Raw genomic sequence first — 16014 nt, 5'->3', positions numbered from 1 at the left:
AAAAAAAAAGGGCTAGGATATACAAACGACGTACCATCTACCTCAACAACAAAGTTTGTTAAGGGAAAGACTTTGAACAGGCCCCCATCATTTAGAAAATATGTTGTCCAGCATAATCAAGGTTTCTATAGAAAAACAAGTTTAACTTATCATTATTGTAACAAGAAGTGACACCATATCAATCAATGTTTTTATAGAAAAAATGCTCATAGATTAAATTTGAATTGGATTTCAAAAGTTAAAGATGATTTGATTGCTAACATTGTTGGACCTAAGAAGGTTTGGGTACCAAAAGTACCAATATGATGTATTTCTTGTAGGTAAGCTTAGCATCCAAGGAAGGAAAGAAGAAGTGGTATCTTGATATTGGATGCACCAAGCATATGATAGGAGACAAGGATCAATTCGTCTCTCTCACCTACAAAGAAGGAGATAATGTTGTCTATGGAGACAACTCGAAAGGTAAAATCCTTGGCCATGGCATAGTTGGTTTAAGTAGAACAAAAGTTGAAAATGTATGCCTAGTTGAAGGTTTAAAACACAACTTGCTAAGCATAAGTCAATTATGTGATAAACGACATAAAGTCATTTTTAAATCAAGCAAATGTAAAGTCTATGATCTGAAATCAAATGAACTCATCTTTTCAGGAAATAGACATGGAAATGTATATGTTATTTGGCTTGATGATGTTGTGTTTAAACATGAAATTGCTTTATTGCATTAAACTCAAATTTTCCTTGGTTATGGCATAAGAAACTAGGTCATGCAAGCATGAGCTTTATTGAAAAATTGTTGAAAAATTGGCTAAAAAACATCTGGTTAGAGGCTTACCAGATATAAACTTTAAAAAGGATCATGTGTGTGATACTTGTGTGAAAGGAAAACAAGTTAGATCTTCATTTAAACCCATAAATTCAGTTAGCACAATTAGACCTCTAGAACTGCTTCATCTAGATTTGTTGGTCCTATGAGAACTCAAAGTTTAGGAGAAAAATCCTATACCCTAGTCATAGTAGATGATTTTTCAAGGTTTACATGGGTGTTATTCTTGGGAAATAAAAATGATGCCTATAAAGCATTCTCTAGATTGTGCAAAAGACTTCAAAATGAATAAGAATTAAAAATAAAGCAAATAAGGAGTGATCATGGTGGAGAATTTGAAAATCAAGAATTTAAAACCTATTGTGAAGAAAATGGAATTCACCATAACTTCTCGGTCTCTAGAACCCCTCAACAAAATGGTGTCGTTGAAAGAAAGAATATAACTCGTATAGAAATGTCTAGAACCATGTTGCTAGAAAGTAACTTGCCAAAATACTTTGGGATTGAAGCTGTAAATACAACTTGTTATGTTCTCAATAGAGTATCAATAAGACCAATCATTAAAAAAACTCCATATGAGCTATATAAACACAAAAAAATCAAATATCTCTCATTTCCATCACTTTGGGTGCAAATGTTTTATTCTAAACAATGGTAAAGATAACTTAGGGAAATTTGTTGCTAAGAGTGATGAAGCCATATTTATAGGTTATTCATCTCAAAGCAAAGCTTATCGAGTATTTAATAAAAGAACGCTAGTTGTAGAAGAATCAATTCATGTAGTGTTTGATGACAAACCAAGAATAAGCAATAATGATGATGATCTAGAAGACATTCCAAATAAGATGAATTAGATTCAAATCAATGAAGAAGCATATCAAAGCAATAACCAAAATCCAAAAAATCAAAAAGAAGTTTCATTTCCAAGAGAAATAAATTATGTCAAAGAAAATAAAATCTTAGGAGATCCCAGCAAAGGGGTATCAACTAGATCTTCTCTTAGATTAAATGCCAATCTAGTTCTAATCTCTCAAATAGAACCCAAAAATGTTCAAGAAGCTTTAAGTAATGATGAATGGGTTAAGGCTATGCAAGATGAGCTAAACCAATTTGAAAAGAATGAAGTTTGGTGTCTTTCACCTGAACCATCAGATCACCCTATCATTGGAACAAAATGGGTCTTTAGAAACAAGCTTAATGAGAGTGGTAATATCATTAGAAATAAGGCTAGATTAGTTGCTCAAGGATATAGTCAAGAAGAGGGCATTGACTATGATGAAACCTATGCTCCGATAGCAAGATTGGAAGCTATAAGAATCCTATTATCTTTCTCACGCTACAAGAACTTCACTTTAAATCAAATGGATGTTAAAAGTGCATTCTTAAATGGTTTCATTTCGAAGCAAGTGTTTGTAAAACAACAGCCCGATTTTGAAGATCCAAAATATCCAAATCATGTATACAAGCTTACTAAAGCCTTATACGGTTTAAAACAAGCTTCTAGGGCTTAGTATGAAAGGCTAAGTAAGTTTCTTACTGAAAATGGATTTCAAAGAGGTAAGGTTGACACAACGCTTTTCATTAAGAAGAAAAGAAATGATATGTTGATTGTCCAGATTTATGTTGATGACATTATTTTTGAATCCTCAAATCTTAGTTTGTGTGAAGAGTTTTCCTCAATAATGCAAAATGAATTTGAAATGAGCATGATGGGAGAATTAACATACTTCCTAGGTCTTCAAATTAGGCAAACGTCTCAAGGAACTTATTTAAGTCAAGCTAAGTATGTAAAAGAAATCTTAGCAAAATTTGGAATGAAAGATTGTAAGCCTATATCAACCCCTATGAGTACATCTAGTACCATTGATAAAGACGAAAAAGGAAAATCAGTGGATCAAAAGCTATATAGAGGGCTTGCTTGTTTAAGCAAGAGATTGTAATACCTAGCTTGGTTGTAACACCCCACTTTTCAATTACACGATGAAGCAATAAGATATTCATTATATGCTAATAATGACCTCAGGCGTTATTGGAAATCCTTTATCAACGGAAGCAAGGATCAAACCTGAGTAGCTAAATATCTAGGATTTCCATAATGTCACCTTAAGTCAAGTCCATAGAATAAACACACACACTTGCGTCCTCATTATAGCTGTCCTGTCTCTCACAAATTCCAAACATACATCTCACGCCCTTATAGAGTTACAAAAGCTTCATACATACATCCATGCATTTTGTAATCTAAGTATCATTATTTACAATATAACAGTCGTGTTATAACATCATATAAAACATTTCAAGAAGGCTTAAACAAAACATCCACCACCTCCTCGCCACTTGCTCGAGCTTGCACCTATAGCACCTGGCACTTCTATTATACTTGGGATGTTGAATATTCGAGGGATATGAAACATCCGAGTTAGATAATTACATCTAAGTGAGTGGTATAAGAAAGGAAACTATGCATGCAAGAGAAATATGCAGTTATGCCAGGAAATATGCAGAGATAAGTATAAATCTCCTAAGATCGTGTCAATATAAAACCTCTCATGTGGTAACAAGGTCAGGGACTTACCATGTGGTAACAAGGTCAGGGGGTTGTAATCACCCTCGCAGTCATCATGGTAGCTCACCACAAGAGCATGAGATCATGGCTCACTGCAAGAGCATGAGATCCCCCGTGATGTCCCGCAATCATCATGGTAGCTCACTGCAAGAGCATGAGATCATGGCTCACCGTAAGAGCACGAGATCTCTTATGATGTTCCAACAACCAACCACATATACAAACACCGAGATGCATATAAAATAGGCCAGATATGCTCAAAAGCAATAAAACATGAGATGTAAGCCACCAACCATGACATGTTGTATGACAAAGCAGAAGAAATATGATATGCAAGCCACAACCCACGCACAAAAGCTGCCATGGTCAAACCCAATGCAACAAAGTAGAAAGAATATGCTCAAAACAAAGGGAACATAAGACATAAGCAACAAACCATCCACAAGTGAAATAAAGAGTTATCAAGAGGAAACAAGAAGCATGCATAAACCACTCACCTTCAAGTTCACCAAAAAGTATCATTTTCACGCCAACTGAGATTGTTTGCTACCAAAACATGAGTTTTGGTAAGGTAAATGTCAAATATTTTTATACAGAGTTGTAGGGAATTAAAATAGGAGCATGAAATAAAAATATCAAGGAAAAAAAGGCTACACAAGCCCTCATGCTCCCCGGGAAGGGGCCTCACACGCTGCCCCTATTTTCGGCCAACTTCGCGCAGTTTTCATATTTTAGTCGTATCTCCCTCGTTTTAACTCTGATTCAACCCCCATTTGAACCTACGAACTCCTCTTTTGACCCTCTACATGATTATAGAAATAAATTGAGCTTATATCAAAATTTTGGTGACTGTTTTGCATAAAATTTGAGACAGGTTTGTCACTACCGGCTGCTTGATTTCACCTTCAACTCGGACAGAGCTTCCTCCCTTCTTTCAAGTAGAATTTCCCCTCTTTCATGAGCTACTTACCCTCTTGATTTAGTGCCCAAAATCCAAGCCCAATGCATGCTTATATAGAATCTTTAAACCCATAAGATTGTGACACTTGGCTCAATAGGATGGTGACACTTGTCCTTGAGATTTGCACCCTAATCATGACTTTTCTCCCCTTGTGACAAATGGCCCTAGAGATTTGAGCCTAATCATGACATATCAAACCTCTCAACGAATAGTTTTACGCCACTTGCATTGGGATTTGAGCCACCATCATTGCTTTTATCTTATCCATGTGTCCCATATAATCGTTTCTATCCATGTGTTCTTATCAAATGGTACCATGTGTCCCATATAATCATGAGGCCTCATTATTACCTTCCATGTGTGGCCAATAAAGGCTTGCCACATGTCCCAACCTTGGAGGCTAAGTAATCTTAGAGGCTAAGCAAAAGACATGGACTTGGACTTCAAAATAAATTTAATAAGATTTTAAAATCCAAAGCTAGATTTGAAATCCAAAGCTTTACAAAAACTATATTGGAATATAAGCTCACATCCATAACCTTCGTGTTAATACTCTTTCACTTGAGCCTTTCAAATATAGCACTCTCACCCAGAACTTTTCGATAATTGCACTTGTGCCCTTGAGTTTTTCCAGAAACTACACCTTTACCAAGGTTCAAAAATTGCGATTTTGCCACTAGCTTCGAAACTGTACTTTTATCTCAGAACTTTCATAATCCTTTGAAATGTCCTTTTTCCCCAAACATTTGAATTCAAAAATCTCAGGTATTACATTGGTGCTAGAGGGCTTTCTTGTCTAAACAAGAAGTTGTAAATTCCTAACTTGTTGCTAGAGGGCCTATTAGGAGAGATGGGAGGTTTTTAGTGGATTGGTTGAAAAATCCTTAGTGAGGAGCTAAGGTAGTGGATTAGACTTGGTTTAAGCCAAACCACTATATATCGTTGTGTATCTTTTTTGCTTATGTTTTTCCTTTCAATTATTGTTTCAAGCATTTCAATAATCCCCACTTGCACTAAAATCTCATTTTTCATCAAAAGGATTTTCAAGTTCAATAATTTTTTAAAACAACCCAATTCACCCCCCCTCTCTTGGGTATTAGTGCCATTTCTATTCAAATCTAACAAAGTCTCAACACCCTAAGAAAGAGTCTGTCAGTTGACCCTTGTATTAACCATCAAAAATGAGTCTTCCTTAGCTTGTTGTTTGATTTCCCATAGACGGCGCCAATTATTATTGACCAACTATAATAATTAATTTGTAATGTGGGAAAGTGTGATGCAAGTGACCCAATGAGTAGGGTAGTTGTAATACCCAAAATTTTATATTGAAAGTATTTTGAAATTTGTATAATTTTCGGGTCAAAACATAGTATTTCCTACATTGCCAGAGTGCAATTTACGAATATTGGCTGAAAATGGTGAAACAATTGTGGCAAATGTGAAACTTGGGGGATAAAATGTGGAAAGAAAGTTAGAAACTCGTAAACTCAAGGGATTCCCAAAATAAGGATCGAAATACGATTTTTCGTGCATTCAGGCCTAAGTGTAATTTATTAATTTTGGCCAAGAGAGGTCAGAAAAATGTTCTTCTAAAATTTTGGGGATGAAATAAAGAGTTTAGAACTCATGAGGCTTAATGGAATTGTTGAAAAACTCAAGGGTTTCGATGAGGGGCCCAAACTATGATTAGAAATTAAGTAGTGGGCTAAAGTGTAAAAACCAAAAGTCAGGTGAAAAACCTGCAAAAATTTGGCCATCCGCACTGTCACTACCGACCAGCCACCTTCCTATATCGAGGAGGTCAGCCAAGGGGTCCAGGAGGTGCTCTAAGCCATGATAAGTCAATTTGTGGTGGCCATTAACCAAGATTGGCCATGATTTGACGGAATTTAATGGCGAAAGTGACCAGAAAATTTAGCCAACAAGTTGTGGTATTTTTCTCATGATTCAAGGCTACTTGAGCCACTTAGTGGCTAGATTTGAGGCTTAAGGATGAGGTAAGCTCGAGATTTCTCATGTTTTGGCTAGAATTTGCCTATAAATAATGCATCCAAGGCCAAGGGTTTTATTCAAGTTTGAGTTTCAAATTTGTGGTGTTTTCGAGTGAATCAAGTGTTAAGGATAAGGGAGTTTTGTTCCTTGTGTTTTGTATGGTTTTTATGGAGATTTTGGTGAGGTCTGGTATAAATTTGAGTGGGTTTCAGAGGGTTGGCCGAAAAATCGGGCTTTATCGAAGATGGACCTGTAAACAGCCGTTTGGGGCTTTTTCGGTGACTACTTTAGGCATCTAAGAATACCCCTAAGTTTAGCTTGAGGTGTACTTCAAGGGGGTGGAGAGCAATCAGCCATCAGAGACATTTGCAGCTGTCGGTGGCGAGAGTCTCGTCTGATAAGACAACCCGCGTAAGCTACACGTGTGGGTTACACTCGCAATTCACGCACTAGGCGCGTGAGGGCAATGAGGTAACATTAAATTTTGAAATTATTTTTAATATTTTAAAAAATATATATTTTAGAAATTTCTGTAGAAAAATATTTGGGAAAAATGTTTGAGGAATTATTTATTGTGGAATTTTGAAGCAAATAGGATTTATGAAAAATAAGATAAAATAAGGAAATTTGAGAAAATTATGGGAAAAAATAGTTAAATTAGGAATAATATTTTCTTGGATAAATCGTTGGTCAGGACGTGATTTGGCCATCAAGCTTGAGGATTTGCATGACATTCGAGGTTAGCACATGTTTTGAGGTTACGATAGGAATTACTATTCAAAGTTGAGTGGTTCGATCCTATACTTGATTTGATTTCAAGCAAATGGTTGTGGCATGTGAATGGTTTGCCTAAATGCTTTTGTTTACAAGTATATTGTGCATATTGAATTCATTAGATAATGCATTAACTATAAATGTTTTGCAAAAATTGCATGGCGTGTGGTTTTCATGATAGCGATGTGTTTAAATTTGTGTCATTGCATGTGTCCATTAGGATGGAATGGGATCTTCTTTAGAATGGGACAATGTTAATCTCAACCGTATGTGGAAATGGATTTTCCTCAGGTGACGTCGATGTGCACCCCGGAGGTTAAGTATGTTGCGGCAAGGTCAATCTCAACTGTATGTTATATAGAATGGGTTTTCCACGGGTGATCATCGATATGCACCCAAGAGATTGAGTATGCTAGCACTACAAAAAAATAGCATTTTAGCGACGGTTTTTTTGTAATTTAGCGGCGGTTTTTAACCGCCGCAAAGTGCTTTAGCGGCGGTTTTGAAAACCGCCGCTAATACAGCCGTCGTGAGGTATTTAGCGGCGGTTTTCAACAACCGCTGGAATAACCGCCGCTAAATGTTGTTTTTTGCGGCGGTTTACAAACCGTCGCTAAGTTTGACATTTAGCGGCGGTTTTGTAAACAATTACCGGCGGTTTGGTAACCGCCGCTAAATATTTAGATATTATTTTATTTCCAGCGGTTATGTATTTTTAGCGGCGGTTTAGCAAACCGCCGCTAATATTTTTAGTGAGTATTTTATTTTTAGCGGCGGTTTAAAGAAACCGCCGCTAAAATAAAACAATTGTTAAAACAATTAGCGGCGGTTTTATTTTGATTTTTACCGGCGGTTATATAACCGCCGCTGAAATAAAATAATTTGTAAAAAATTACGGCGGTTTTGAAACCGTCGCTGAAATAAAATAATCTGTAAAAAATAACGGCAGTTTTATTTTGATTTTAGCGGCGGTTTCAAAACCGCCGCTGAAAATAAAATAATTTGTAAAACATAACGGCGGTTTTAAAACCGCCGCTGAAATAAAATAATCTGTAAAAAATAACAGCGGTTTTATTTTGATTTTAGCGGCGGTTTCAAAACCGCCGCTGAAAATAAAATAATTTGTAAAAAATAACGGCGGTTTTGAAACCGCCACTGAAATAATAATCTGTAAAAAATAACAGCGGTTTTGAAACCGCCGCTAAATTTTCACGCTTGATTTTTGGCACTTTAGCGGCAGTTTTAATTTTGATATCGTGGCTTTTAGCGGCGGTTTTGAAACCGCCGCTAAAAGCCTAAAAGAATCACTCCCAGCTTGCTTTTTTTGTTCACCAAAACAAAAACCTGTGCCAAATTACTCACAATGCAACTCACAAATAACCTAAAATTTATAACATATATACAAAATTCACATACACAATATTTCAATCCATTTAATCAATAAACCATAAATATTCAATACAACTTAAATATCCAAATATGTAACATATTTTAAACAATTTAATATCCAAAATGAAGTTCCATATCATCACATCAACTTTGTTGGTTTGGATCTTGATGGGTCTGATGAATGTCATGACTTGCATTAGAAGAGAGCCTTCCTGCTGGTGACACTGGTCCACTATGTGCATCTGGTGCCTAAAATACTTAAAATTATATTAGATATGTATACAAAAAGAAAAAAACATACTTTGATGAATATTTGTGGAGATAAATATAAACAATCACTTGAAATGAAAAATTAAAATTCATAATTTAAGAATTAATATATTAACATACCATTGTATTGAGCATAGCAGCAAACTCAGGTGGTATATTCCCCACGATATTGGTGAAAATATAAGCCATTGCACTCTTTAAACTTCGAACCTCTTGTTGACTAGTCTCTAATTTTTCCTCCAATTTTTTCACATATTGTACAACAGGTGTATTAGTATTATTGGATGACGAGGGTGTCCCACTGAATTGAGCAATGGTCCCAAAAACTTGGTTTGGACTAGGACCGAAGCCCAAACCTCGAACTCGGCCTGAATGTTCTTTTCCTAGCACACGAGCAAGTGAATCATTTAAGGAGACTGACTGTGAAGACGTGCCTTGGCTCTCAATCTCAAAAATTTTCTCCTATATGGATTAAAAAACAATATCAATCATAAAAATCTCAAAAAAAGACTTGGGTCTTACTCAAAGGTTTCAATGTCACATTCACCTTTATCATTACATGTCTTTTGAGCAACACACACAAAAAAAAGGTGAGGAAATTGCCACAAGGAAAACTTCAACAAAATATAAGAAAATGTGAAGGGCATTATGTAATTGGTTATAGTACTGCTCACATCTAGACGTAGTCAAAGACTCAAAGCACATGCAAGAATTTTAACAAGAAGTTAAAAACATCCAATCCAGCCAACCAATGCATCAAATCAATATATATATATGTGCGTGTTAAAAAGCTGGATGATATGAATTAGAAGCCCAAATAAGACCAGGCAAATGCTACCTGGCTGACTGCCTTCCTAATATTGCTTCAAAACTATCCCTTCATCATCTTCAACCTCTCTCATCTAAATTTCCCAACCCTAATTTCAGCTGAAATTGCAGTTTTGAGTTCATTCTCTATTCTTGAACATGTAATCACCATAACATTTCATAAAGAAGAAAATATATTATCCAATCTAAGAACCAATCTAAGAACTAATGAAGTAGGATGACATATTTTGAACAGTTGGAATCTACATGAAAAAAATGTGCTTTGAGTCTAAATTATATATTTTTTAAAAGCTACCTTCAGAATACAAAAAGAAACATTTATATATGATGTCATCAAACCCTATTTAGAAGCAAACAATGAAAATTAAAATAAAAACTAATTAGGAAATTCAATCAAATTACCAATTGTTAATTTTTTAAATTGTACCGTGTTGTTGAAGAGGCAATATATAGGAGTCTGATGACATGCAAAACAGTAGTAGGCCAAAAATGCAGCTCAAGTTTTCTTTGGTGAGGTTTCAAATCCTTAACATGGAAAACATCATTAGTATTCATGTCATAAGATCAAACATGTATTGATCTGGATGGATATGAACCATGAGATAATCATCTTGATTCTAATCCCTAGCTGTAGTGCACATCAATAACAAGTATATGATCAACATTACTTGTCGTTGTGTTTTGCCTGATCTTGACATGGAAATCATGGATGTTTATCTAAATTTTACTAAAATCAAGAGTTGACTTTCCTAAAAATTCCAAATCCCTAGATTTAGGTTCTTCTTCATGCATCCTAATATAGTTATATGTATTATTTATCATGGTAGTTGTTATGCCATTTTATTCCTCTATTCTCCCTCGTGGTCTGAGACTAAAAATTAAAGCAATGAACCTCAAGTTTATTCAAACTTACAAGCCTGCTGATGCAAAGTCTAGATAACTCAATGAATGTATTCTTTCTCATTAAAGCACTGATTTTTGTTTATAAACCTCCTATATTTTTCTTGCAGGTTGTGGACTGCTTGATTAAATTGATAGGTCCCAATGGTGGTGAAATTTGTGATAATGCCTCTATATTTTTGGCTTGTGATACAGTTATGAATTTGCTTTTGAAGGTAGTATACTATATTACAGACTCGCAGATCTCTGTAAATTTTGTAGTTGTTTCTAGAAGATATTGCTGATATTTGTATTTCTTTTATGAATAGAGTGAAGAAATCGATGTTCCATTAGATGGTGATTATTTTGTTCATCTGTTGGAAGCATTGTCATATTGGGCAGGTATCTGTTCAGTCACTGCATTTAAAAATTGCTTGGTTTCTGAATATTGACTAGAAGACTTGGTTCCCAAAATATCTTACTATTTAATCTTTTCTTTTTTTATTACTGCTTGCCTTCATTACTTCAGATTCCATCTTTTAAATGATATCTACTATTGTGAAACAGAAAGTAAGCCAATAGGAAGAAACCTTTCCTGTATTCACCCTGTATGGGGTTTTAGTGAGCTGTGAGGTATGGGAAGGCATCTCTAAGGTTGTTTTTCTTCATTTAAGAGTGAATTTTCCCATATTCTTTTGAGCATGCTTTAAGATCAAGAAAACTTGTGCTTGATTCTGAAACTAATGTTGACTTTTATTAAAAAATTAAAGTTCAAGAAGAATGTAATGCAATGGTAAGACTCTTATTGATTACACCTCTCAAAAGACATGAGTTATTTATTACCCAACTTGAGGATAATTGTTACCTGATTTTCGTAACTCATAAGCTTCCTGTTTTTAAGGCCCAGGTGGATGTTTGTGTCTACTAGAAATGGCAATAGCCTGATTGTGTTGAATTATATCAGATCATACGCAGCTTCCTGTTTTTAAGCTTCCTATTTTTTAGTATATGTATGTTTTCTGCTAACAAGTTCAACTAAACTTATAACTCATTTACTAATAAAGCATAATATAGATAAAAGCTTCTTCTATGATTCAAAAAGTGGAATGGTTATGATACAAAAAAAACTTACGCTTATAGTTCGTGCTCCTTCATTCACAAAAGATCCATCTTTCTTCTTATGCGTCGCAATGTATAATAAACCCCTACTCACAGGCTGGCCACTCTCAATTTCCTATAATTTAGAACAATTTCACATAAATATTAGTTGATGTTAGAATAAAAAATTCATATTAAGGATAAATTTTTGCAATATTACCATCTCATTTTTTTCCTTGCTAGACTTTTCGACCCTCCTGTGTGTGGAATTGTCAATTTGAATCGATTTTCAGCATTTTTTTGACATATCTCCTAGATATCCAACAAAAACATCATTAGTTTAATCTTAACCACTTAGTCGTATAAATATTAGTAATCTTATAAGCAAGATTAGTAACATCACCTTAGTCTTATCTCGTGCACGATAGTCAATAAAACTTGCCCATTGGTCTTGAGATATTCCCGGTGGATGCTTTGTAATATTTGCTTCTCGACCAATATTGGGATCATACCACTCATGGTATAATTTACATCTATTGTCCTTCCATTTCTTCCCAATGTTCTTCAAAATAAAATTTTTAGCAGGCCCCTCGTCAACATTAAATTTTTCCTTCAAAAAACAACAATATTAGTTACAATAACATATTCAAAAAATATATCAAAAAATACAATATTAGTTAATTACCATGATTCTATTTTTGTAAATTTCTTCTTTGTATGTCTTCGGTACTTTGTGCCAACTTTCATAATTGACAGGAAAAGCAACAAAATCAGAGGCTAATTCTCCTAAAATCCCTCCAAGAAGTCCAGCTGGATCTCCAATTGGTTGGAATGATTCATTGAACTCTAACATAACACGCCTTCCACGTGCTATTTGTCCTCTTGCAAGTGACAGAATTCCAGTATCATTAGGAAAAAATAACCCTAAGTCTTGTGTTTGATATGGCTCGTTCTCATAGAATGTCTCTTCAGTGTCTTCACCCATATCATACAAATCTCTTGGTTTTAAATGTACAACAGCACTCCAATCCTTTTCTACAACATCTTCAACATAGTACACTTGTTGTGCTTGTGAAGCTTCAATATAAGGTTCATCTTCTTCACGTTCACCAGTATGTATCAATCGAGAGAAATTCACTAAAGTAAACTGCAAAGCATCTTGTTTGATCCCTCTATCAGTTATGGTATTGGCCCATTTACACTTGAATAGAATAATCCTGAATCGACCATAGTAATTAAGCTCGATTATATCTACCAATTTTCCATAATAATTAACATCTCCATTAACTGGGTTGTTGTCACTGATTCTAGAATGACTTCTTGTTCCAGAATCACAAAAACTCCACTGTTTTGAGTTTTCAAGCTATGTTCTCGTTCCATAGTTCGAAATTTGAATCCATTGACATTATATGCACTAAATCGTCTGGCACGTTGAAGTGGCCCTTGTGCAAGGAACTTAAGATCATCTGAATGGGATTCATTTTCATCATTCATAATCTAAAATGAAACAAAAGGAAATCGATAAGTACAATTTTTCATGATTGAAATATTGTTCTTAATAAAATATATCAATGGTAAACCTACACGCTTAGAGAACCAATCAACGAATTCCCGATGTACTGTTCTTTCAATCTCTATAGTTGATCGTGTTCGATTCCTGAGCCTTCTCTTGGTTATCTCTCTAAATTCCCTATATAAAATTAAGTCATTAACGCAACAAGATAGGAAAATAAGGGATTTTGATAAATTATATATCTTTTATGTACGAACACACTTCACAAACCGATCGACTAGTTCTGAATTCATCAACACATATCTGTGTGCTTGTCGTTTCTCAATATGGGTAAGGTTGAAATATGAAGTACTCCCAACTGATTTCCCTATTTCAGTAAAAAACATTGAAACTTGAGACGATTCATTGTTTGTCGTTTGATCATCAACACGTCCAAGCTGGTTGAATCTTGTCTCAATGCCCTCCAAGTATCTTGAACAAAAGGTCAAACATTCTTCAGCCAAATAACCTTCAGCAATGGAACCTTCTGGTTGTGCCCTGTTACGTACATAGGACTTCAAATGTCCCAAGTATCTAAAGTAAAAAACACAATTAGAAAATAGTGTTATACATATATACCTGCAAATCCAATGGCAAATAGCAATTACGATATATAGAATATTTACCTTTCTATAGGATACATCCATCGATAATGTACTGGGCCTCCAAGCTTCAGTTCATTCACTAGATGCACAACCAAATGAACCATGACTGTAAAGAACCCAGGTGGAAAAAGCATTTCCATATGGCATTGTGTGAGAATGACTCGACGTTGGAGCTTGTCAAAGTCTAGAGGATTCAACACCTTGCCACATATTTGCCTAAATATTGAGCACAAATCAACTAAAACGGCAGACACTTGGTTAGGCAACACATTTCTAATTGATATTGGTAGCAGTTGCTCCATAAGAATATGTGAATCATGACTTTTCAAACCAAATATCTTCCGATGCTTTAGATCAATACACCTAGCAATGTTACTTGAGTAACCATCAGGCACTAAAACATTCTTCAAAGTTGTAAGGAATACATCTTTTTGGGCATTTGACATTGTAAATAAAGTAGGTCGATATTGTCCATTTTCATTTGGCCAAAGATCACTTCTTACGCCCATCTCTTTCAAGTCTTTTCGAGCATTGAGATTATCTTTTGTTTTTCCACTTTCATTGAGAATGGTGTACAAGACATTATCACACACATTCTTCTCAATGTGCATAACATCAAGGTTATGGCGCAACAAGTTGTACTCCCAATAAGGAAGTTGGAAAAATATACTTTTCTTTCTCCATTGTTGACAACCACTTTCTACAGTATTTTTTCGGTGAGTTCTTTTTCTGTTATCTTCAACCTCCATCCCTTTCCCAAATGTAACATGAACATTTTCCAACTGCTTGAATATCTCTGAACCTGATAGTGCCACTGGTGGATTCCTAAACTCTGTATTACCATCAAAGTGAACACGGTTAAACCTGAATCTATGATTTGGCTCTAAAAATCGACGATGACCCATAAAACTCCACTTTCTACTATGAGGTAGACGATGGGCAACAGTGTCAAAATTACAAGTTGGACAAGCTGAACCAGTGTGTGTGTTCCACCCAGATAAATTACCAAGCCCAGGAAAATCGCTAATTGTCCACATCAATGCAGCGCGCATATTAAACATTTGATTGAGTGAAGCGTCAAATGTTTCCACACCACCATCCCACAAATCCTTCAAGTCTTTAATCAAGGGTTGTAAGTAAACATCGATATCATTCCCTGGCATTTGCTTTCCCGGAATGATCATTGAAAGGATGAAGGAAGTCTGCTTCATACACATCCAAGGGGGTAAGTTGTACGGTATAAGAATCACAGGCCAAATGCTATAGTTGGTACTCAAAGTTCTGAAAGGATTGAAGCCATCACTAGCTAACCCAAGCCTAACATTCCGTGGATCTGATGCGAATTCAATGTGTGTTTCATCGAATCTCTTCCACGCCTCAGAGTCTCTCGGGTGCCTCATCAAGCCATCTTTGTTACTATCCACAGAATGCCACCTCATATGTTCAGCAGTTTTAGAAGACATAAATAACCTTTGCAAACGTGGTTTAAGTGGAAAGTACCGTAAAACTTTGACAGGTTTCTTTTTTCTTTTCTTGCCCCCACTAGACATGTTCGTCGGGTTACCTTTCCTACTTTGTTTCCATCTTGACGTGTTACATACTTTGCATGTCTCCCTACTTTCATCTTCTCCCCAATACAACATACAATCATTTGGACATGCATGTATTTGACTGTAATTAAGACCAAGCTTGGTAATTAATTTCTTCGCCTCATAAAAAGAATCAGGAATCTTTGCATGTTCGAAGGCATCTTTTAACAATTCTAAAATCATAGACATTGCTTTGTTACTCAATCCGCACAAGCACTTGATGTGATATAGTTTTACTAGGAATGATAATTTCGAGTACTTCGTACATCCTTCATACAATGCTTGATTTCCATCCCTAACTAGATCGTAAAATGCCTTAGCTTCCTCATTAGGTCCTTGATTCAATTCTGGCATCCTTTCTTCACCTTCATGTACTGGTTGATGCGACGTCCAGGCTTCTACATTCACATGGTCCCTAGATATCCCAAAAGCATCGTTGATCATATTGTGTATTGGATCATGAGTGTATAAGGGATTTTGTATCGAGGGTGTGCTATTAGAAGTTTCCTCTGTAGTTGACTCCCCATGCCAAAACCAAGTAGTGTATGTGGTTGGAAACCCTCTACAAATCAAATGATCATACACCATTGCTCTGGTCTCCCAATTTCTAAAAACACAATCAGGACAAGGACATTTGATTTTGCCTTCAACAGACCGATGGGCAAAGGCAAATTCCAAAAATCCTTGC

The 16014-nt window shown here is 35.5% G+C and overlaps 1 protein-coding gene across 1 annotated transcript; it reads right to left on the bottom strand.

Annotated features, from left to right (window-relative positions):
* Positions 1-8536: 8536 nt before the first annotated feature.
* LOC127794768 (uncharacterized) lies at positions 8537-15770 on the bottom strand. Its single transcript, XM_052326014.1, has 7 exons — positions 13759-15770; positions 13364-13666; positions 13165-13270; positions 12266-12925; positions 11984-12190; positions 11615-11716; positions 8537-8754 (listed from the first exon to the last, which is right to left on the bottom strand). The coding sequence occupies exons 1-7, from the start codon at positions 15768-15770 to the stop codon at positions 8650-8652; spliced, it is 3495 nt and encodes a 1164-aa protein (XP_052181974.1). The 3' UTR covers positions 8537-8649.
* Positions 15771-16014: the final 244 nt, after the last annotated feature.

The sequence above is a fragment of the Diospyros lotus genome, chromosome 2, assembly GCF_014633365.1.
Source record: "Diospyros lotus cultivar Yz01 chromosome 2, ASM1463336v1, whole genome shotgun sequence".
In the NCBI taxonomy this organism is placed as follows: Eukaryota; Viridiplantae; Streptophyta; class Magnoliopsida; order Ericales; family Ebenaceae; genus Diospyros; species Diospyros lotus.
Note: the sequence above shows the minus strand (reverse complement) of the source record. Positions and strands in the feature narration are given on the sequence as shown.

Excerpts from the sequence above, each read along its gene's own strand:
- LOC127794768 (XM_052326014.1), bottom strand. The coding sequence starts at position 15,770 with ATGATCAACGATGCTTTTGGGATATCTAGGGACCATGTGAATGTAGAA. Across the intron at positions 13,667-13,758 it reads TGGATGTATCCTATAGAAAG|ATACTTGGGACATTTGAAGT; the intron begins GTAAATATTCTA and ends TTTTTACTTTAG. Across the intron at positions 11,717-11,983 it reads GTGCACGAGATAAGACTAAG|GAAATTGAGAGTGGCCAGCC; the intron begins GTGATGTTACTA and ends TCTAAATTATAG.